The sequence below is a fragment of the Carcharodon carcharias genome, chromosome 3, assembly GCF_017639515.1.
Source record: "Carcharodon carcharias isolate sCarCar2 chromosome 3, sCarCar2.pri, whole genome shotgun sequence".
In the NCBI taxonomy this organism is placed as follows: Eukaryota; Metazoa; Chordata; class Chondrichthyes; order Lamniformes; family Lamnidae; genus Carcharodon; species Carcharodon carcharias.
This window is the reverse complement of record NC_054469.1, coordinates 81,552,290-81,577,688: the sequence shown is the minus strand read 5'-3', so window position 1 is coordinate 81,577,688 and position 25,399 is coordinate 81,552,290. Positions and strand designations below refer to the sequence as shown.

The 25,399-nt window shown below is 40.5% G+C and overlaps 1 protein-coding gene across 1 annotated transcript in view; it reads right to left on the bottom strand.

Moving 5' to 3' along the window:
* Positions 1–5,543: 5,543 nt before the first annotated feature.
* Positions 5,544–25,399, bottom strand: part of dazl (deleted in azoospermia-like) — a 198,076-nt gene continuing 178,220 nt past the window's right edge. Inside the window, exon 12 of the mRNA XM_041183964.1 lies at positions 5,544–5,607. Coding sequence (XP_041039898.1) covers positions 5,544–5,607 — 64 coding nt within the window. The remainder of the gene's footprint in view (positions 5,608–25,399) is intronic.

The following is a 25,399-nucleotide window of genomic DNA, read 5'->3' as shown; positions in this document are numbered from 1 at the left end:
GAAAACTCAAATTGTGTGATTTTGACACTCGTGATGGTATTATGCCACTTATCAATAAAAATTTGGCAAGTCAGGGGAAGATCCTGTAACTTAGAAGCTATCGACAGGCACCTGCCTTATAGCAGGCTACAAATTGCAACACAGTGGTCTGCATTTTACTCCCCAGAAACTTACTTTAAGTGTTGCCTGTAGCCCCTTTGACAAGGGTCCACTCTATTTAAAAATTGAACTGCCACCTCTTCTGGATCTGTACCTCTGTTCCAGCTTGGAGCCCAAAGTGGACCCCAAACCATTACATCATGATCTGATTCACTTGCTTGTACCTGGCTCAAGGTTACAAGGACCCTTACATTGGAGATCCTACTTCCACCTATATCAATGGCAATATTTGAGTGGGCAGAGGCTAGGAATCCTGTGACGAGTAATGCACATCCTGATTCCCCAAGCCTGTCCACCACCTGCAAGGCACAAGTCAGGAGTGTGATGGAATACTCTCCACTTACCTGGATGTGTGCAACTCCCATAACACTCAAATAGCTTGACACCAGTCCAGGACGAAGCAGCTCACTTGATTGGCACCACATCCACAAATATTCACTCCGTCCATCACCATTGCACAGTAGAAGCAGTGTGTACCATCTACAAGATGTACTGCAGAAATTCACCAAGACTCCTTTGACAGTGCCTTCCAAACCCACGACCACTACCATCTAGAAGGACAAGGGTAGCAGATAGATGGAAACACCACCACCACCTGGAAGCTCCCCTCCAAGCCACACACCATCCTGACCCTTCACTGGGTCAAAATCCTGGAACTCCCTTCCTAACAGCAGTGTGGGTGTACCTACATCAATGGACTGCAGCAGTTGAAGGCGGCAACTCATCACCACCTTCTCAAGGGCAACTAGGGATGGTTAATAAATGCTTGCCCAGCCAGTGAAGCCCACATCCCGTGATTGAATTTTAAAAAAAATCCAACAGGTCGTCATGGGTACTCCAATGTTTAGCCTCAACACCTGATATACTCAGAATGATACCAAAACTCCCACATTTTAAGAAGGCCTCAATGACCAAGGCCTACACCTACTCCTTGTTCGAATGTATGTTCGTATGTTAGATCACCAAATAGGGGTCGCTTAGCAAGCAACAGTAAGCGGACAAATAGGGTTTTGATTTGAACAATCACTGTATGAAGATGGCCTAGATCAACACTACTCTACAAGAAGTTTTCTAAAAACAAATTGCACCCAAAAAATCAAAATGCTCATCAGAAAGCAGTTATAAGTGATGTTAAGCTGAATTTCTACAAGGCTGAATTTTCTCCAAGTTTCTCCACACCACCCCACCCCACCTTACCCCTTACAAGCCAACATGAAAGCAACTAGTCCAATGAATTTCTGCCATCACTTGGTTATAGCATGGCGTGAATTTTCACTACCAAGGTAGTTAGCTCAAGTATGGAAATTTCCCGAGTCAGCAGGGGCGTGATTGAGTCAGACTTGTCGCAAGGGGCAACTTGGAGACAGCCGCTGAGACAGATGAGCACAGGGACAAGCTGATCAGAAGGCTCACCTTGGCTCTGAGACTTTGGCCCAGTTTTATAAAAGGCTGTTAGGCCCTCTAGCCCTCACCTATCTGCCATGGCCCCTCATACCCCCCATGCTGCCTCCATACCCACTCACCCCCAATGCACTATGGACAGACCTTAGGAGCCATGTGCAGATGAAAAGAAATTCAACTTAAAATAATCTAATAGAGCTTTCATTCATACATACTTGACAAAGAAACTCTTCACTCATGAAACTCAAGGAATTTAAATCGCCTCTTGGTCAATCTATTATAAAAAATAAACTTTATTCAGTAACGACAAAGGCAGCTAATCCTTTAACAGCCTGTTTGAAGCTGAAAATTAAAATGTGAACTCAGCCCCCCACTAAGATGGGTGGTTTGGGATCTTTTGAAACTCAGTCAAGCATTCATAATGGGCTCAGCTGTGATGGCAGCCCTTGGAAGATGTCAACGATGAAGTCTATTGAAACTGTAAGGAAAACACCATTACCCATCTGTTCTAAGCTGCACCAGATGGCCTGTCAATCAATGCCCTCCAAGGTTCTGTTTTATTTCCTCTGACAATTGCAGCTTTTTTTTTTCATTTTCAAAGGACTGGCGATTTAAATAATTTCCAATCATGACACTTAAACAGACATCATCTGCCCTCTAAAATCATTTACATTTCCATAAATTTGTGCCTCCCACACTGTGGGTTAAGCTTATTGAAACAGTAAGTGGGGTCTGTTTAAACCCAGAGCTATTTTCCGAAGATTCCAGATTAGTGCTTTGTGCCCTACCTCACTTTTCCTTTTCCAGAGGAAGCTGTATCATCCAGAAATCAGGGCAGAACTTCCACATCAAGATGCACCCCACCATTTTATCTTTCTTATTTAGAAAGGTCTTTGGAGTAGTCCTGAGTGAAAATCCAGCCCTATGTTTTCTCTGAAGATGAATTCTATTTTAGTTCTCTGCACAAGGATAAGTTGGGTTGGTCATTCTGAGGGACCAGGGATTGTCAAGACATTGAGCTGAGCCAAAAAGGATGCTCACACACTTGAGAAATTGTGTAACAATTGTGGGCACCGGAGGTGAGTGTCAACAAGCATCGCGCTGGAGGAATTTGAAATCAGAAGTACTCATATAATTTTTTGTACAAAAGGTATTATGCTAGTGATATCCCTCATCGAATGACAATCATTTCATTAAGTTACAGCAAAGCAAGTGAAAATGAATAGAAACGCTCCTAGCATATGTTAAGTGTTTACGAAAGAAGCTATGCCTCAACTAGCTTTTGACTTGTTCAAAACAAAAACGCCGTCACTTCCCTCAAACAATAAACAGATCAAGCTGAGGGTGGCAGGGTGTTAAAAACAAGGTGCAGCAATTAAATTGGTTCTTTTTGCAAACTCAAGAGGGAAGCATCCCTCACTTTACAAGCGGAAGGCATCCCTCAGTTTAGTGTTGAAGCATTTCTAAAGTAGTTGCTCAAACTTTAATGCAGTACTTTATTCAGAAATAAATTTTCATAGTTGAATAAACAGAATTGTCTTCAAGCCAATATATTTCGATATGATAGTCAACTCTTACTGCGACTCCAAATAGTTACAATGGGTCAAAAAATCTAAACAGGACAGAAATGCACACTGAACAACATACAGTATCTGATAGTGCTAAACATGTTTCGTATAAAAAGGCAACAAAGGTATATAACATGCACAAAGTATGAAAAGCTTGTAAAACTAAGACATTTATATTTTAAACATGTGAAGCATTTGCAAACAATATGACATTCATTCCACATTTTAACTAGGGACAATAAACACAAATTTAAAAAATAAAACTTCATACATATTATATCTTAAACCTAGAATATTTGCTGTCTTCATGACAGCTTGTTTTTATCAATATGGAAGGTGGCTTGTTTTAGTTCTATGAAATGTTTTACTAAGTTTCATTAGTAACAAAGTTTAAGACTTTTTTTAAATCTTATATAAGTTTATATTTTTCATTGATTTTTTACTAGATAACATGAAGGAAGTACTGACCCTGCTAAACTCTGGAAAATGTGATCCCTAATTCAAGTTAAAATTGGAATTGTCATTTAATATGTTCTATACACAAAAATGATTTTGGTTTTGGTGTCACAGTATTAATCACAAGCCCAAGTTGGTGCCAGATTACCAAACAAGGTCCAGCATGGTTAAAACACAAGCTCGAATTAACCTATATTTTATGGAGCAGAGAACTCCAATATTCAGTTCACAGCAGGTTCACCATTTTATCCAAAAATAATCTTCAAACTGAGTATTCTCCCCTAAATGCTTGCTTTAAAGAAAATCAATGGTAAGCATTGAAACCAATTAAACATTACTTGAATTAGATGGGCAAGTCAGAAGCATAGTTTTAATTAAAATTAGGGACTTTCAAGATAGGTTTTAATTAAATCAGATTAAAAATCTGTGCAAGATAGCTTTTCACTGAAAGAAAAAAAAGTTTTTAATTCTTCCAAGGTTCTGGTAATTCAGGCAGTGCAAAGCATTCGAACACGATTTACTAACAAAGGACAGCCCAGAATTTACAAAATAATTACTGGTTAGATGAGTAGAAGAACGTAAATTAAGTAAATCCAAATCAAAAAAATGGTGCTAGCAACTTAATATTGGACATATACCCTGTAAAATACAAGTTGCTTGTAGCCTCTAGTTTCATTTGTGAGCAAAGCCATTATTAGTTTACAGTGGCTAAATTAAAAAAGATGTAATTTCAACATATTAAAAATAGACCCATTAATTACTGTGGATCACAGTTCAATTGCTTTTTTGTGAAACTATAAGACACTGTAAAAGAGAATATGCTAAAAATGTTGGATAGAGCTGAGTTTTAAATGAGGGCTTAAGTGATTGTTCAAGTATTTAGCCCTACAATAATGGCAAAAGACAGCTCATCCATATAAAATGGTGTGAATATAAAATACAGGATCAGAATCACATGACCTGTAGTGAAATCTCAATATTTGGTCAAGAGAGCCTCCCCAAGTACTCTGATACACATTTTCCTTGTGTAACAAATAATTGAAATTCTACTACAATATATGTGATATCTTATATCACGATGATAAAATCTATATTTCCTACAGTTATGGTAAAGCTTCATTTAAACGTTTCTGTAGCTGCTTATAGACATGAATTTTTAAATAAGAGTATTGCATGTATTGCTCATCAGCAAGTTGACACCACTACATTTCTCTTAGGGAATCAAACCAAAAACTTTGTAAAGAGAAAAATATTGCCAATCTGAAAAAAAACAGCAAATGTGAAGCAAATGGCTATTCCCTCCAAAAATGCTGACTGACATGCTGCATGTTTAAAGTGTTTTCTGTTACAAAAAATTGTTTGAATTAGTGTTTCAACACAAGGAGGAAATGTACACCAGGATTTTACATTTTCTTATAATTTAGCTTTGGGGCTGAAAAATAATTATATTCTCCTGAAAATCTGAAGGCATCACAATCAAGGCAGTTTTATCACTATTTTTAACTGTTATTAATGTTCTCAGTTAATTCAGACTTTAAGTATGTCATTAAAAAGGCAAACAGTAATAAGGGAGTAATTTAATATTGTGGTTCATATGGCATCCATAAACCAACTAAGTTTCACTATTATAGCTAATGTCATCAGAACCTACAAAATAAATTACAATATTAGGACACACTAATCCTAAGTTTGTACATTAGAATTGAAACAGAGAAATATAAAGTGGGTCTACTATCAATCAAGTAGATATAAGAGTGATTCAACTGGAATGTGACCAGGAACACACTTATTAGTGCTTCCAGTAGGAAAATGGATTTTAGTTTTACATGATCAAAAGTGCTACATGACAAGACCAACAATAATAATGTAGCCCAGTCTTAAGGATCAACACAATATTGATATTAGCAAAGATCAGATTTGAAGATCAGTTAGTTTTAGCCATCCTGTAAACAGGACCAGTTACTTCACTTCGGATGCTGCAGGACTACTTCTACTAAACTGTAAATCTGTGCACTCTTTTCTCCTGAAAGAGAAATAGCAAAATAATTAGCAAACTTAAGTATGCTTTAACAACATCTTTCTGCAACAATTTAAGTATAACTAACATTCAGCTAAAACCTCAAGACACTAATAGTATAAAACTTAAGAAATTACTTCCAACTTATTACACTTACAATAATGACCAGTAAAGTCTGGTTCAGTATTTTGCATGATGAGTCAAGAAATTGAATGACTTCATTATACCGGAAACGGCAGTGATATAAACAAAGGCAAGTAAAAAGAACATATTAATATAGCATCTTTAGTGTAATAACACATCCCAAGGAACATTATAAAACAAATTAATCACATGAGGAGCTATTAAATCAGCTTGCTCAAAGAGATAAATTTTAAGGAGTGTATTAAAGGAAGAAAGCAAGATGGAGAAGCAGAGCTTCTGTGTAGGGAAGGAATTCCAGAGCTAAGGGCCTTGGTAACTGAATTTGTGGCCACCAACGGTGGAGCAATTAAAATCAGTGACGTTCAGGAGGCCAAAAATAGATGAGTGCAGGTATCTCGGCAGTTGTGGGGCTGGAGAAGATTGGGAGGGGCGAGGCCAGGGAGTGATTTGAAAACAAGGATCAGAATTTTGAAATCAAGGCATTGCTTCACCAGAGCCAAAGTAGGTCAGTGAGCACAGGGGCTGATAAGGGAATTGAATTTGGTGTAAGTTTAAACATGGGCAACAGAATTTTGGATGACCTCAAGCTTAGAGGGTAAATGTACAAAACCAGCCACATGTGCGTTAGAAGAGTCAAGTCTAGAGGTAACAAAGGCATGAATGAGGGTTTCAGTAACAGATGAAGCTGAGATATTAACCTTAATTATATTGTGGAGTGCATCATCACAAGATTAATTAATTTTAAACACATCAAAAGGTCCTATGGTGTCAATATTCAAAGCTTTGCTTATATTTGGAAAGAAAAAATTATGGACTCCTTTCCAAGATATACATATAAAATTGTAGACAGGACATTCATTTCCTGTTCACAAAGAACAAAGAAAAGTACAGCACAGGAACAGGCCTTTCGGCCCTCCAAGCCTGCACTGATCATTTTGCACTTCCGGAGTCCGTATCTCTCTATTCCCATCCTATTCATGTCAAGCTGCCTCTTAATCACCACTATCATACCTGTTTCCACCACCTCCTCTGGCAGCGAATTCCAGACACTCACTACTCTCTGCGTAAAAAAACTTGCCCCGCACATCTCCTCTAAAGTTTTCTCCTCTCACCTTAAATCTATGTCCCCTAGTAATTGACTCTTTCGCCCTGGGAAAAAGCTTCTATCTACTCTGTCTATGCCACTCAATTTTGTAAACTTCTATCAAGTCGCCCCTCAATCTCCGTCACTCTAGTGAGAACAATCCAAGTTTCTCCAATCTCTCCTCATCGCTAATAACCTCCAAAACAATTTAAGTTTACAAAATTATGAGGGGCATAGACAGAGTAAATGCGAGTAGGCTCTTTCTACTTAGATTAGGAGAAATAAACACGAGAGGACTTGGCTTTAGGATGAAAGGTTTAGGGGGAACTTCTTCACTCAGAGTGGTGAGAGTGTGGAACGAGCTACCATCTGACGTGGTAAATGTGGGTTCACTCTTAAGTTTTAAGAATAAATTAGATAGGTACATGGATGGGAGAGGTCTGGAGGGTTATAGACTAGGTGCAGATCAATGGGACTAGCTGAATAATATTATTTCGGCACAGACTAGAAGGGCCGAATGGCCTGTTTTCTGTGCTGTAGTGTTCTATGGTTCTAATTCCCAATAAGACTTTTGGGCAACCTTTCCATTCTAAATTTGTTAATATTGCTCATGCAATTTTGTATTGCCATCTGTTAAATTTTGTTTCATTCATTCATGGGATGTGGGTGCTGCTGGTGAGGCCAGTATTGGCCATCCTTAATTGCCCTCAAGGTGGTGGTGGTGAGCTGCCTTCTTGAACCGCCGCAGTCCACGTAGTTTAGGTACACACTCAGTGCCGTTAGGGAGGAGTTCAAGGATTTTGACCCAGCAACAGTGAAGAAACGACAATATATTTCCAAGTCAGGATGGTGTGTGGCTTGGAGGGGAACTTCCAGGTGGTGGTGTTCTCATCCATCTGCTGCCCTTGTCTTTCTAGATGGTAATGGTCATGGGTTTGAAAGGTGCTGTCTAAGGGGGGTTGGTGAGTTCCTGTAGTGCATCTTGTAGATGGTGCACACTGCTGCCACTGTGCGTCGGTGGTGGAGGGAGTGAATGCTTGTGGATGAGGTGCCAATCAAATGGGCTGCTTTGTCCTAGATGGTGTCAAGCTTCTTTGTTGTTGGAGCTGCACGCATCCAGGCAAGTGGTGAGAATTCCATCACACTCCAGACATGTGCCTTGTAGATGGTGGACAGGCTCTGGGCAGTCTATTGAAGTGCAATTACAAGTTCAGCCCACTGAGTGCTTTGGTGGAAATATCTGAACTATTGGCCAAATACAGTTACTAATATATCCTCTATTTTTTGTTGTGTGCAGCCTATTCACTTAAGTGCAGAGCCCTGTAAATTTTTTTGCACAGCAACAGGAAAGTGGTGATGTGCTGCGTGGCTTAGAGTGGACGTTGTTGGCCACAATTTTCATTAAAAATAAAACTTGCCTTTGGAGAAGGGCATAATTTTGTTATAATTTACTCTTAATATTGGCCTATTCCCAGGTACATGGCCAGTTTCTAGTTGCCTGCTGTCTGGTCTTCAGCCTTCGACCCCTCAACAGTTGTTCTTACTGGGCACTGCACTATCAAATATTCCAATTCTTGGCATCCGCCAACTTTCCTCAATGGGCAACATATGCTTCTGAACTGATATGAAGTTTTTAGCCGCCTTGCAGCTCAGCCTTCATCGGCATTCTGCTTTTTTCCTATGATTGCTGCTGAGGCACTCGTTTCTCTTGCTGGCACTGATCCTCTGTGAACCTCTCAGTAACCTTGCAACACAGCTTTCTTGAACTACTGCCTACTGACGATTAGGATGTCATTAGACAAATTCCAGTTATATTCTGCTTTTAACGTGGAAAAACATGCTAAGGTGCTTCAGAGGCATATGATGGTCAAAATGAACAAATTAGGAAATGTAACCAAAACCTTGATCAAGGAGGCGGGTTTTAAGGAGGGCCATAAAAAGAGGAGGCAGAGAGTATAGGGAGGGAATGTGGGGCATAATTGACTGAAGAAATAGCCACTAACAGCGAGCAAAACGTTTGGGTGAGTTGGGGGGAGGCAGGTGATGGATGGTGTTCGAGGTGGAAGTAGGCGGTCTTTCTGATGGGAGAGTAAATGGGATCAGCAGCTCAGCTCAGGGTCAATTAGAATACCATTGTAAACAGTCTGGTTTAGCCTAAGGTAATTTTGAGGGAGTGAGGCAAGAGGACAGAATTGCTGGGAAGAAAAGCCATTGCTGGAATTACTGTGGTTATGATTGGACATACAAAAGTAGAACAAAGCAAAGACAATTCCACCGAGCTGGATAACGGAGAACGGAGGGCAGACATTGGAGGGTGGTTGGTCAAGTGAGCCAAAAACTGCTGAGATTGAAGCTAGAGTCACAGAGATGTCATTTGACACAATGGTAGGGTCAGTTCAGTGCTGTGACAGGGGCTGAAATCTGACTGAAGAAATTCAAACATGGGTGCAGTAAATAAGAGCGCAGGCTTGGGAGACGACAAGTTCCAGAACTTGAATGGAAAGCTTTGAACGAAACAAGGTCAACACCTAAGGATTGAGAATAAATTAATATGTTATATAGTAAGGATGTCAGGAAGGAAGGTGGGGTTCCGCAGTTTAGTGGGAATGGGACCAGTCAAGTCTCACAGACAAAATGCATGGTGTGAGGAGGAGGGATCCCATTTCACGCGGACAAGTACTGGGGCAGGAAGAAGTACCACTGAAAGGGGTTCCACCAGCATTCTAGCAGAGAAGGATAAACAGGGCTTTTTATAGAATTTTAAACTAGTAAGACAGGGGAGGGATCTAGTGAAAATAAATCTGGAAAAAATATAAAAGAGGAAATTAAAAGGTCAGACCAAAGTAAGGAACAAGGGTAGTAAACGATCATGAAGCAAATAGTTGAAAAAAATAACCATTAAAAGGACTATTAAATGAAACATCTGCACAGCAACATATTTGGTATCCAAAATAAAACCAGAAAACTGCAGGCAATAACGTATAGCTAGCACTCAGATATACTAGGAATAACTAAAACAATGCTATATAAAGAATAGGACTAGCAATTAAATGCTGAAGGTTACAACATAATCAGAAAGGATAGGGAGAAAGAAAGGAGATAGGGTAGCTGCATTAATTAGGCACGACACTTATGCTAATTGAAATATAATACAGACCACTAATAGTGGAAAGGAGGTGTAAGAAATATGAAAAATAAGTATTTAGAACAATGATGGGAGTTCATAATTACCCACAAATAAATTGACAAGAGGTAGCAAAAGGATATAGGAGATGAAGTTTTTAAACATGGGTTCAGGACACCTTTCTTATCCAAAATGTAAAAAGCAGAGAAAGTGAGCTATTGGATCTGGTATCGAGAACTAAGTATATGAGAATTATTTAGGCCCAGCCATCACAACTGAATAAGGTTTAAGTTCAAAAGAACAAGGTCATAAGACAGAAAGACCAAGTAATAAATTTGAAAAAGTCAATTTTAAAGGGAACAAAAATGGAATATGGAAGAATAAAATAAAAATTTATGGAGAGAAAACTTATAGCCATCAGAAACATTTAAAATAATGGGCGCCCAGGAGAAAAATATCCTACTAAAAGAAAAACTAATCCGCAGCGACACACCAGGGATGAAAAAAATAAGGGCAAAATTGAAACTAAAGGAAAAAGCATACACTAAGTACAGAGTCAAGTGGAGAGGACAAAGGAGAGAATGAGATTAGGAATGAAATAAAAAAGATAAAGGGAAACTAAATTATGAAGGAATTATTCTACAGACACAAGGATATGGCCAAACTCTCAAGTAATTACAGCAAAATGGCAAAAATATTAAAAAAAACTCTGCCTTGTTATTCCTAGGAGGACTAAACACATTTAAAGATAAAACTCCTGTCCCAGATGGATTGTATCACGGCAGATTAAAAGTAGCTGGCAAGAGTAGCTAGAGATGAATTCCCACAGACACTATTACACATAAGAATTCATTAGGAAAGGAATTCATGCCACAGGATAGCAGGCAGCCAACATGTTCTCTCTTTTTAAATGTAGAACTCAGGTCCAGAGAACGATAGGTCAATTAGCAGTGATCAGAACGACATTTGAATCCTTACTCAGATATAATAGAAAAATATCTAGAAACTGAAGATGTAGTAAAGAGGTCAGCCAGGATTCCAAAAGGGAAGGTCATACTTGACGGAATTCTTTGAAGTAGTAATAGAAAGGGTACAAGGGTAATGCAGTACATGTAATAAACTTGAATTTTCAAGATGTCTTTGGCAAGGTACACAAGAAAGTTGAGGCATAGATCACATGCCAACTGAGCCTGCTCCACCATTCAATACAATTATGGCTGATCTCACGCTTCAATTCCACTTTCCCGCCAGCTCCCCATATCTGTAGATTCCCCGAGATACCAAAAAATCTATCTATTCCAGCCTTAAATGTATTCAATAATGAGGGAGTAGAGAATTCCAAAACTTCACAACCCTTTGAATGAAGTAATTTCTCAGCATGTCAGTCCTAAATAATCTGCCCTTATCCTGAAAAGTGTCCCTGTGTTTTTGTTTCCACTGGCCAGGGAATCTCTCTCTCAGCATCTACCCTATCACACCCCTTCAGAATCTTGTATGTTTCAACGAGGTCACTTCTCATTTTCCTAAACTTCAGAGAATATAGGTCCAACTTACTCAGCCTGTGATAGGTCACCCTCTCATCTTAGGAACAAATTTAGTGAACCTTCGCTGTACTGCCTCTAATACAAGTATACTCTTCAAGTATGGAGACTAAAACAGCGTAGAGTTTTCAGATGTGGTTTCAACAAAGTCCTAGACAATTGTATCCCCTTGCAATAAAGGCCAAAATGTAATTTGCCTTCTAATTGATTGCCATGTTTGCATTTCATGTACAAGTCCACCCAAGTCTCTCTGAACATCAATATTTACAAGTTTCATGCATTTCAAAAAATATTTTTTCTAGTCTTACAGCCAAAATGAATAACCTCACACTTCCCACATTATACTCCATCTGCCATCTTGTTGCCCATTTGTTTAACCTGCCTTGATCTCTTTACAGACTCCCTGCTTATTATTTCCACCTAGCTTTGTATTGCCAACAAACTTAGATAAAGTACTCTCTCTTCATCCAAGTCACTAATATAGATTTTAAATAGCTGAGGCTCTATCATCCTTGTGGCACTCCAATGGTAACAGGCTAGCAACTTGAAAATGCCCACCTTATGCCTACTCTTTGCTTCCCATCTGTTAACCAATCCTCTACTGATATTTCACCACCAACCCATGAGCCATTATCTTGCCAATTAACCTTTTGAGAGAGACCTTATCGCATTCTTTTTGGAATCCAGGTATACTACATCTACTGGTTTCCCTACATCTACCTTAATAGTTACATCCTCAAAAAACTAATACATTTGTCAAATACGTTTTCCCTTTTGTAAAATCCTTCTGACTTGTTTGAATCATGCTGTGCTTTTCTAAGATGCAAGACTTTCCTGATAACACATTTTAGCACTTTTCCAATGACTGATGTCAGGTTAAATGGCCTGTAGCTCCCAGTTTTCTCTCCGTTCTTTCTTAAAAAGCGGTGTTACATTTACCAACTTCCAATGGAACCATTCCCAAATCTAAGGAATTTTGGAAAATCATAGCCAGCACATTGACCATCTCTGCAGCTCTTTTAAAACCTTAGGTTATGGCCATCAGGTCCCAGGAATTTGTTGGATTTTAATTTAAGTTTCCTCCGATACGTTTTCTCTGCTGATATTAAATAATTAATTTCCTTTCTCTCTTTAGCTCCGGGGTTGCCCTCTATTTCTGGTAGGCAACTTACGTCTTCTACTGTGAAGACAGACACAAAGTATTTGTTCAATGCCTCTGTCATTTTCTCATTTCCCATGGTAATTTCTCCTGCCTCTGCTTCTAAGGGAACACTTACTTTAGCTACTCTCCTTTTTTTTTTACAGCAACCTGTGAGATGCAATGGTATGCTGACCAACATCTGCAGCTGATCCTCAGAAGGAGCCAGAAGCAAGGATGTTCAAGGCCACAGTGACCTTAATGGCTACTGTTGGAGCATGGTGAGCAGTGCTGTGAGGTAAAAGGTCTTCTACTACAAGGGCATCAATCTCTAGCACCAAGCCTAGAATCTCCTACAGCACTGGTTCTCAGACATGCCCAGGTAGCCTCATATTTGGTGGTACACCCTATGTTGAGTGTAGGGCCTCCATTGCTTGCCTGTTGCTCATCCCTCTCCTCTGCCCTCCTCATGTTTAGGCTCAGCCTCTGTTTAAGGACGTTGAACCTGATCCAATATCTGACAAACGTAATCCCATCACCAGCTACTGCCTTAATTTCAATCAGCTGCACTCCTAATAGTGTATGGAACCCATTACAACCAGGTCAGGAGGAGTGAACTGACTCTTTGTCCCACCCTGGGTTGGTAACATATTGCAAATTCAATACACACTGTGTACAGCAAGGTGTAAGAATTAAACCATGGATATTCCTTGAGTTAACAAGTAAGCATAGAAACTAGGAGCAGGAGTAGGCCATTCGGCCCAGCTCCACCATTCATTATGATCATGGCTGATCATCCAACTCAATAGCCTGCTCCTGCTTTCTTCCCATATCCTTTGATCCCTTTTGCCCCAAGAGCTATATCTAACTCCTTCTTGAAAACATACAATGATTTGGTCTCAACTACTTTCTGTGGTAACAAATTCTACAGGCTCGCCACTCTCTGGGTGAAGAAATTTCTCCTCATCTCAGTCCTAAATGGTCTACCCCATATCCTCAGACTGTGACCCCTGGTTCTAGACTCCCCCACCATCGGGAACATCCTTCCTGCATATACCCTGTCTAGGCCTGTTAGAATTTTATAGGTTTCTATGAGATCCCCCCTCATTCTTCTGAACTCCAGCGAATAGAATCCTAATTGACTCAATCTCTCCTCATATGTCAGTCCCACCATCCCTGGAATCAGTCGGGTAAACCTTCGCTGCACTCCCTCTATAGCAAGAACATCCTTCCTCAGATAAAGAGACAAAAACTGCACACACTATTCCAAGTGTGGTCTCACCAAGGCCCTGTACAATTGCAGCAAGACATTCCTGTTCCTGTACTCGAATCCTCTGGCTATGGAAGGCCAACATACCATTTGCCTTCTTTACCGCCTGCTGCACCTGCATGCTTACCTTCAGTGACTTGTGTACAAGGACACCCAGGTCTCGTTGCACATTCTCCGCTCTCAATTTATAGCCGTTCAGATAATAATCTGCCTTCCTGTTTTTGCTACCAAAATGGATGACCTCACATTTATCCACATTATACTGCATCTGCCATGCATTTGCCCACTCACTCAGCTTGTCCAAATTACACTGAAGCATCTCTGCAGCCTCCTCACAGCTCACCCTCCCACCCAGCTGCTTGTCATCTGCAAATTTGGAGATATTATATTTAATTCACTCATCTAAATCATTAATATATATTGTGAATAACTGGGGTCCCAGCACCGAACCCTGCGGTACCCCACTAGTCACTGCCAGCCATTCGGAAAAAGACCCATTTATTCCTACTCTTTGTTTCCTGTCTGCCAACCAATTTTCTGCCCATCTCAATACACTAAACCCAATCCCATGCGCTTTCATTTTACACACCAATCCCTTATGTGGGACTTTGTCGAAAGCCTTCTGAAAGTCCAAATAAACCACATCCACTGGCTCCCCCTCATCAACTCTACTAATTACATTCTCGAAAAATTCCAGTAGATTTGTCAGGCATGATTTCCCTTTCATAAATCCATGCTGACTGTGTCCGATTCTGCCACTGTTTTCCACGTGCTCAGCTATTAAATCTTTTATAATGGACTCTAGAATTTTCCACACTACCGACGTCAGACTGACTGGTCTATAATTCCCTGTTTTCTTGCTGCCTCCCTTTTTGAATAGTGGGGTTACATTAGCTACCCTCCAATCTGTAGGAACTGTTCCAGAGTCTATAGAATCTCAGAAGATGACCACCAATGCATCCACTATTTCTAGGACTGCTTCCTTAAGTACTCTAGGATGTAGATTATCAGCCCCTGAGGATTTATCAGCCTGCAAGCCCATCAATTTCCCCAACACCATTTCCCTACTAATACCAATTTCTTTCAGTTCCTCCCTCTCACTAAACCCAACATTTCTGGTATGTTATTAGTGTCCTCCTTTGTAAAGATAGAACGAAAGCATGTATTTAGTTGGTCAGCCATTTCTTTGCTCCCCATTATAAATTCCCGTGTTTCTGACTGTAAGGGACCAATATTTGTCTTCACCAATCTTTTTCTCTTCGCATACCTATAGAAACTTTTACAATCAGTTTTTTATGTTCCCTGCAAGCTTACTCTCATACTTTATTTTCCCCTTCTTAATCAATCCCTTGGTCCTCCTTTGCTGAATTCTAAACTACTCCCAATCCTCTGGTCTGTTGTTTTTTCTGGCCAATTTGTATGCCTCTTCCGTGCATCTAATACTATCTCTAATTTTCCTTGTAAGCCATGGTTTGGCCACCTTTCCTGTTTTGCTTTTGCGCCAGACAGGAATAAACAACTGCTGCAGTTCACCCATGCGCTCTTTGAATGTTTGCCACTGCCTATCCACTGTCATCCCTTTAAGTAACGTTTCCCAATCCATCATAGCTAACTCGCGCCTCATACCATCGTAGTTTCCTTTATTAAGATTCAGGACCCAAGTCTCAGAATCACTCTCCGTCTTGATGAAGAATTCTATCATATTATGGTCGCGCATCCCCAAGGAGCTTCGCACAACTAGATTGCCAATTATTCCTTGGAATTAGTTTTGTTACTAAAACTCCACTCAAGTAAAGATGCAGAAATTAACAAAAAAGTTGAAAACATACAAATATATCCAACTTCCCACAATGCAAAAAAAAAAACACACACCCCTTCTCAAGGCATACATAAAAACAAATAAAACAGAGAATCAGATGTTAAAACTTGGCCAAGTTAAAAAAAAAGTTAGAAAAATTATCCACGAATTGTCCTAATGCTTGTTTGTAGCTAGAGTCACTTTCTAAATTGGTTGTAGCTTGAGTTGGAATCCTCAGTTAAGAGCTCTCATTTTGGTCTTCTGGTGGGCTTTCACACCACAAACAGGGCTCAGCTTTGTTGCGAGACAGAGCAGTCTGTGTGCTAATTCAAATCCAGTATATTTTACTCCCAAGAACTGGGTCACATGACCTCTTTATAGTTTCAATCTGGGTCTTATCTTTGCCATTGTCTCCAGGAGCTTTCTAGACTCATCTCCATAAAGTGCTGTGGACTTCACAAAAGCAACTTAGCTGTTTTAGCCAGTGTCCTTTGTTTAGCACAAAACGTTCTCTTCAAATAGTTACATATATTTAGTATATACAGATACATATCCAACAGATTACATTACAAATTAATATTCTACAAAGCACATGTTCGTAACAAACCCTGTCCTCTTATGCCCCTGCAATGCTCGGAGAGTCATGGCCCCTGCACTGTCCCAGCACGTATAAATCATTCATCCCACAACTGCTTCACAGCCGATGTAATCTGCATGAGTAGCTCTCTTATGAGGCCAATCTAAAAACATGGTGCAGCCATAACAGGCTGACTGCTGTGTTGTCGTTCCATGCACATGGTGTGTTACAGAAGGTCTGACACAAATAGTTAACGTGGAACTGAGTATGGTACCACCCATAGTGATAAGAGAACATAACTGCACCCAAGGGTCAGTGTAGTAATGGACAGAGAGTGTAGAAGCAAGCATGGAGACAGCTCCTAGTCTGGACCTTTACTGTACCTTTGTATATAGTCCCTAGTCATTAATAAATATTTACTATTGAACTACCTAAGACCACAAATACATTAAGACCTACTAAATTACATCCAACACCTTGCAACATAGTGGCAGTGAATGGAGCAATGCAAAATCTCACAGGGGCTGAAAATTAAAATCCTGGAAAAATTGAAGGAAAAACGAAAGAAGCATTCTGACCTGAAGAAAAGCTCAAGAAGCAAAGGCGCAGAAGGAAATCAGTACAGAAAAGCTCCAAAGAAAGGCTTTGAAGCAAAGGGCAGAAATTAAATTCCTCACTGAGGCAGAAGACTATTGAACTGTGCAGAGTTAGCAGACCTAACAGCAGTGAGCTAAAAGTTTAAAATTCCTGGACAACACAAGTCCTGAAAAAAATTAAACACTACAGTGGTCAGAAATTGCCGTTTAAATTGCAGTCCAACAAAATCACATCCTGAGTTGGTGGCAGAGTTCACTCCGGACAAAAAGAAATTAGTTAAAAATTAATCGAAACTGAGTAGGCAGCTTTCAGCAGAAGCCAGGTTGCACTAAAGCCAGTCCATCCAAGCAGACATTGAAAAAAATTTTAAACACTGAGATCGTGAATGCCATTACTGAAGGAGCGTGCCAAAACTGGCAAGTGCAGGAAAACCCTGTGTGATGAAGTGTACAGCAGCGCCTTCTTGGATTTTCAGAAACCTCAAAACTGAACCTGCAATTTCAAAATTTTAACCATGGATCAGAAATTCACTGTTCCACATCAATTTGGACTTATCCAAGGCCCTTATTAATCATAAAGTTTAGGACTTTGAAGAAAGATTTCTTAGATGCATGCTTGCTTCAGGTCTGGATATAAAGACAGAAGCTGAACAAGTTAACACACTGCTATATTTGGTAGGCCCAATAGTCAACAATATAAGAGCTAGTCAACAACACCACTGCGCCATCACCTCCCCAAAATGAACAGTGGGAAACACTTAAAGAAACAATTCAAACTGTTCAACAAAAATACATTCCAGTGAAAATCAAACTCAGCAAGAAAGAACTTCCCTAGAGCCACAGATGGATAAGCATAGCATTAGATTGAAAGTGGCAGCTTATAACGTTGCAAAGAATAATAGTTAGTCTGAAGATTGGAGTGTTTTGAAACCAACAAAAGGCCACCAAAAAGCTGATTAAAACAGGAAAAAATAGAATAACAGGGTAAACTAGCCAGGAATGTAAAAAGATTGTAGGAGCTTTTACAAGTTTATAAACTTGTACTATCAAGAATGAAGAAATGGTAGAAACATTAAGTAAAATATTTTGTGTCCGTCTTCACAGAACAAATTGCATACCAGAAATAGAGGGTAACCAAGGAGCTAATTAGAGTGAGGAAAATTAGTTAATTAATTTCAGCAGAGAAAAAAAGTACTATGGAAGCTTAAGGGATGTTATGCCCCAGTATATTCTGAACTTCAAACTATCATTTTAGAACTGGTGACAAAAGACTGCAAAAGATGGCCACCTCAGGATCACCTGACTTTTGTGGATTGACAACACTCCCATCTCAAGAGGAAAATTCAGATTAATGTTGAATCAATACCTTCCCTGATACTAATTCAAATGAGTAATTTCAAATTGAATGGATCAAATACGAAGAATACTGGCTGCCTAAAACTCTTAAGGTGTCAAACAACAACATTGGCTGTTTACTCAATGTAACCACTTACCTTATTTGGAAAAGGACTCTGAACTTGTCGAACATCACATGAAGAAATAGCCATGTTTTCTGTCAACTTTTAACTCAGCAAAAGCTGCTTGCAGACAGCAAATTCCACTAAAAGCCAAACCAGCTGTTGTCATCCAAACACCCAAGGTAATATAGAGCAATACCATGAAAGTGGGAGAAGGACCTCTCTAACTTGGTCCAGTTAGAGTTCACCTGAGAACCAACCTCCTAGAAATTCAACCACAAGAGATCTCACAGCTTGCTGAAAATCCTTTGCTTTACAAGATCTTCACTTCAACTAGAAAGCATCGATTGCCTCTAAGAAACTACAGGCCTGCCACGAAAGAGGCTGAGATAATTACGGCCCGTAACAGCACATTATCTTCATCTCTTTCTAACCAGTGCAAGAGGGGACGACAGGTGAAGAAGTGTGAGAGAATAAATTACATTTTAAACCCTCAAAAGCTTGCTGTTGAGTTATTTAATTGGGACACACTCCAAGGTAGAAAAACACACACCTGTTACATATCATATATATTATGGGCAATATAAAGAAACAATCTTAAAATCCAGCAAATCCCCAGTACTTGATGGTCTACATCTGAGGTTTTTAAAAAGAGGTAGCCGCAGAGATAGTGGATACACTGATTACGATTTTCCAAAACTTCAATCCCAGCAGATTTTAAGTTAGTAAATATTACACTGCCATTCAAAAAAGGAGAGAAAACAGGGAACTACAGGTCAGTTAGCCTGACATCAGCTGTCAGAAAAATGTTGGAATGTGTTAAGGAAGTCTTAACATGCACTTAAAATCATGATACAATCAAACAGAGCCAACATGGTTTTACCAAAGGAAAATCACATTTGACAAATTTATTATAGTTTTTTGAGGCTTTAACTAGTAAAGAAAGAGTAGCCAATTTTGGATTTCCAAAAGGCATTTGATAAGATGGCACATGCAAAGTCTCAAGGAATACAGATGAAAGATTGCTTCCCATCCATTAGCCAAACAGTAGAGTCACAAGGGGTATTTTCAAGTTGGCAGACTGTAACACACAGGGATAACAAGGAGAAATTTCATGACTTAAAAAGGGTTGTGAATCTTTAGAATTCTCTACTCACAGAATTGTGGATGCTCCATTGTTGAGTATATTCAAGGCTCAGGGGCAGAATTCTGGTCACCCAAGAAATCAAAGGATATGGAGAACAGGTAGGAAAGTGGAACTGAGGCAATGATCAGCCATGATCATATAGAATGGCAGAGCCGCTTAAGTTCTGATCTATTCCTGCTTCTATTTCTTATACTCATGTCTAAACCCTGACCGCTTTAGGATGCAAAGATGGGAGCCATGCTGGGGGTGGGGGGGAAAATCAATCAAATGGGACAGGGAAAAGGTTTTGTTGAAGACATGTGCAAAAATGGGCATGAGAGGGTGATTAAGCACATTGATGACAGCAAAAGGCAAGGCTAATAAATGTTAGGCAGTTGGGTTTAGAAAGTACAACTTCAAGTGACTTGGGGGGGGGGGAAGAGTTTTTGACCCGGGGAGGGCACAAAAGGAAGTAGGAATGGAAGGAGTGAAGAGGAAGCAGATGGTGAGATATAAAAGGAAATAATCAGTGATAACCAGGTCTGGAATAGAGACTAGCAAGTAAAGAGGCCACAGGAAATGGCCAAGCATGTTTCCTGAAAAAGGGTAAGAGATTTTATATGGAGAAAGAGGTTAAAACAGTACAGTTAATTCATTAGAGAAAGCAAGGGAAGTGTAGAAGATCAAAATCATGGATGAGTTGTCATTGAATACGCAGGCTAAGAAAAGGAAGGAGGATTTTTCTGTGTGAAACCAGAGTGGGGTGAGGGTGGCATAAAGAATGAAGGTTTCAAACAAAAGAACCTTGAAAGAGAAGAAAGTTCTAGAGAAAATGGGATGGGGCCATGATGTGATTTAGTGATGAGCCAGGCTCCGATGCAGCAGTTTAGATGGGACAAATGGTAGAAAATATAGTCGAGGCAGAAAGGCTGCAGTAAAAACCAAGTTGATACCACCTGTGAGCAATATTTGTCAAAACAAGGGGATCAATGCAATCATCCACGTTATCATTAATGGAAAATTCCTCATTTACATGCAAATAAACAACTGGAGGGAGATGTGTGAAGTTGTGATTGACTCGAATCAAAGGTGTCAGTGCTTGGTGATTGGGATGGGAATGGAGGTTGAGGAGGTTAGCCCAATGATTGTGCTGGGATTGTTGGAGAAAGAAATGGATAGGGCATTTGGAATTGCTTGATAAAACAGGTGGCGTGTGGTCCTTCTGAGGATGTCTAGAATGTAGCTGTTAACTAAAATGGCATTCAAATTCAGAGAAGTGGCAGCAAAAGAGGAGCACAGAGTATCAGTGATGGGTGGAGTAAGGAGGGGATAAAGTACCAAGAGGAGAAATGAAAGTTAACATGACTGGATGACAGGAAGGGAAGGCAACAGGTCAGCAAGGTCTGAGAAGCCAAGAGAAAAAATAGTAATGGCTCAGGTCCAGAACGGTAGCAAATATTTGTCAAAACTCCCTTCCTAGCAGCACTGTGGGTGTACCTACACTACATGGACTGCAGCGGTTCAAGGTGGCAGCTCATCACCATCTTCTCAAGGGCAACTAGGGATGGGCAACAAATGCTGGCACAACCAGCCAGGCCCACATCCCATGAATGAGTATTAAGTTCCATCCACGATTACATGGATATGACAGACATTAGAAGTGAGGCCCTTCTACTTTATACCCAATTTTCTTTTGCACCCTTGTGTTTTTTGGCCAGGATTTGGCAGTAGACTGAATTTGTTGGTAGCATTAAAAATAAATTACTGGTTCCCAACTTAGTGCTGCGAAGGATGTATCCGTCAGTTCACAAAACTTTAAAAATTATTTATTAGTTTCAACCACTAATGTTCAAATCAAGTTTATTTTTAAATGCACATACATGCACCATCATTCGTTGATCGGAGTAAGATTCCATAATGGTTATGTTATTGCCCTAATGATCCAGAGACAGAAGTTCAAATCTTACCATGGCAGTTGGGGAATATAAATTCAATTATATAAATCTGGAATAAAAAGCTAGCATCAGTAATGGTGACTGTGAAACTTGTGGATTGTCATAAAAATCCATCCAATTCACCAATGTGCTTTAGGGGAGGAAATCTTTCATTCTTACCTTGTCCGTCATAGATCTGACTCCAGAACCACAGCAATGTGATTGATTCTTAATTTTCTTTGGAAATAACCTAGCAAGCCACTGTTTCATGAAACAGCTACAAAAGAGTAAAGCTGAATGTTATACAGGGCTGGTATACAGGCAAAAGAGAATGGCCTTGGGATTCCTCAACATTGACTCCAGTCGTCTCATGGCATCAGGCCAAGCACGGACAAGGAACCCTCCGCTGATTATCATTACAACCCTCGTTCAGTTGACAAATCAATATTCCTCCATCTTGAATGCCACCAGGAAGAACCACCAAGGGTAGGAAGGGCACAGTAGCTACTCTGGGTGGAGACTTCAAAATCCATCACAAGTGGCTTGCACGCACCACTACTGACCAAGCCAGTCAAGTCCTGATGGACAGTGCTGCCAGACTAGGCCTGCAGCAGGTGATGGAATTAACGGAGGAAAAACCTAGAAACTTTGTTCTCACTAATCCATCTGCCACAGATGCATCTATCCATGACAGTATTGACAGAATTGACCACTGCACAGTCCTTGTGGAGGAGTCCTACCATCACAATGTGTGGCACTACCACCAGAATAGATCCAGCAGCTCAAAACTGGGCATCCACGAGGTGCTATGGGTTATCAGCAGCAGTACAATTATATTGTAGCCTTATGGACCAACATATCCCTCACTCCATCATTATTGTCAAGCCAGGTGACTAACCCCAGTTCGAGCTGGGGAAGAGAGCAAGCTAGGAGTAGCACCTGGCATACTTGAAAACGATGTTCTAATCTGGTGATACTTATCATGCACAGCAGTATCGCATAGCCAGAGCTAAGCTATCCCAAAGCCAATGGATCAGATCAAAGCTTTGCAGTCCTGCCACATTTAGCCATGAATGGTGGTGGACCATTAAATAACTAACAGGAAAAGGAGGCTCCATGATGGAACAGCCCGGCACATCAGTGCAAAAAAAAACTGAAGCTTTTTCAACTATCTTCAGCCAGAAATGCCAAGTGGATTATATTGTTGTCTCCTCCTGAAATCCCTACCTTTCCAGGCTGCCAGTTTTCACCAATTAGATTCACTCCACTGAATAAAGAAATGGCTGAGTGCACTGAATACAGCAAAAAGCTATGGGCTCTAACAACATTATAGTTGTAGCGCTGAAGATGTGCTCCAGAACTAGCTGTGTCTTTGGCCAAGGTGTTCTAGTGCAGTTGCAACACTGGCACCTACCCAGCAATGTGGAAAACTGCCCACTATGTCCTGTCCACAAATCCGATCTAGCCAATAACTGGCCCAGTCTGCCCTCAAATCATCAATAAAATGACAGAAGGTGTCATCAACACTGATAGCAAGCAGCACAAACTCACCAATAGTCTGCTCAATGACGCTCAGTTTGGGTTCCACCAGGGCCACTTGGCTCCTGACTTCATTGCAGCCTTGGTCCAAACATAGACATGAGGGTAACAGTGCTTGTCATCAAGGCAGCTTCTGACATCAAGGAACCTGAGCAAAATTAACGTCAATCAGATGGAAATCACCCTATTGCCTGGAGTTATATCTAGCACAAAAGGAAGATGGTCGTGGTTATTGGAAGGCAATCATTTCAGCCTTAGGATATCGTTGCAGAAGTTCCTCAGCACAATGTCCTAGGCTCAATCATCTTCAGCTGCTTCATCAATGACCTTCCCTCCATCATATGGCCAGAAACAGGGATGTTCACTAATAATTGCAGTGCTAATACCATTTGCAGTTCCTCTATGAGGATATTCATACCTGCAAGCAGCAAGCCCTGGGCAACATTCAGACCAAGTGGCAAGGAACATTCATGCAACATGCAATGACCATCTCCAACAAGAGTCTAACCACCTCTCCTTGATTTTACCATCATTCCATATCAATGACCAGAAACTGGACCAGTCAAATACTGAGAATCCACAAGAGCAGATCAGAGGCTGTGCATTTTACAACTCACCCCGACTCCCCAAAGCCTGTCTACCATCTACAAGGCACAAGTCAGGAGTGTGAAGGAATGTTCTCCATTTGCTTGAATTATTGTACTTCCAACAACACTTTAGCAGCTCAACACCATCCAGGGCAAAGCAATGTCACCAAGGCTTCTTAGACTGCACCTTCCAAACAAGGACAAGGACAGCAGACACATGGGAACACCACCACCTGAAAGTTGCCCTCCAAGCCACTCACCATCTTGACTTGGAAATAAAACTCCATACCTTCCCTGTTGCTGAGTCAAAATCTGGGACTCCATCCCTAAAAGCTAAACTACAGGGACTGCAGTGGTTCAAGGCAGCAGCTCACCACCACCTTCTCAAGGGCAATTAGGGATGGGCAATAAATGCTGCCCTAGCCAGCAACGCTGGAGTCACGGAAATAAAAAAAAAGAACCTGTCAACTGATACCTTATCCACCGCCTTAAAATTCACTCTCTCTGCTACTGGCATACTATGACAGTGTATACTATTGTGACTTGGAATTCTAATCGTTGTTCCTTCACTGTCATTGGGTCAAAATACTGGAACTCACTCCTTAACAGCATTGTGTACATATCTACACCACTTGGACCTGCAGCTGTTCAAGAAGGCATCTTATCATCTTCGAAGAAAGTTGGGGATGGTCAATACCGGTTGAACACATTTTAAAAAGCACGCTAGGCAGTTTAGAAAAACAATTGCAATTGCTTACTTAATGCTTAAAGCCACTTTTTGTTAGATTATTTTGTTTTGACCTGAGTAACGTTGGCACCAAAGATATGCTGGGAGCAAGTGGACTAGGCTTGTTTCTCTTGGTCATCAATGCACTCAACACAAGCATCACGCAATGACCATCTCCAACAAGAGTCTAACCACCTCTCCTTGGTTTTACCATCATCCCATATCAATGACCAGAAACTGGACCAGTCAAATACTGAGAATCCACAAGAACAGATCAGAGGCTGTGCATTTTACAACTCACCCCGACTCCCCAAAGCCTGTCTACCATCTACAAGGCAAGTGGACTAGGCTTGTTTCTCTTGGTCATCAATGCAGTCACCTGCTCCCAATCTTGGTTTCTACCACATCCCAATGCTTTCTCTGGGTCTTGCATTCATATGTGTCCACCACTAACTGTTCATAAGAACACACCTTTTTCTTCTGTTGCTGCTTGCTACCAAGTCAACCCAGCCCCATGCCCTACCAGCCTGCTACTGCTGCTTTTCACAATGCTTCCGTCCAGCACTGCCACATGTGCTTTTCATTTGCTGGTTCCAACACTAAACTGGTAATCTATTCCCTCCATGTTATTCAAAGTGAGAAAAATGAAAAATGACAAAAAACAAAGAACAGAAAAATCTAAAGAAAAAAGCACAGACAAAAAAAATAGAAGACATAGAAATGCAAGAAAGATATATAGCATATGTTTCCAAGTCACTGAACAATAACATGGGGGAATTACACATTTTGGCTTCATTTTCGAAGTTCCTTTCTCTCAGGGCAGGAAAAGGTTGGCTTAACAGCTTGAACATTAAAATCTTGCCTCCATCTGTGTTCCCAGTCATTGTAATAGCAATTGAGACCATTGATGAGGCTGTGGCTAAAAGCCGGCAGGAGCCTAATTAGCATGTCAAAGTCAGGGTCTAACAATGTCTAACATCAGCTTGGTCGAAGGGTCATGAGGACTCGAAACGTCAACTCTTTTCTTCTCCGCCGATGCTGCCAGACCTGCTGAGTTTTTCCAGGTAATTCTGTTTTTGTTTTGGATTTCCAGCAGCCGCAGTTTTTTTGTTTTTATGTCTAACATCAACCTGGGAGGGTCCTGCACTATCTGCTG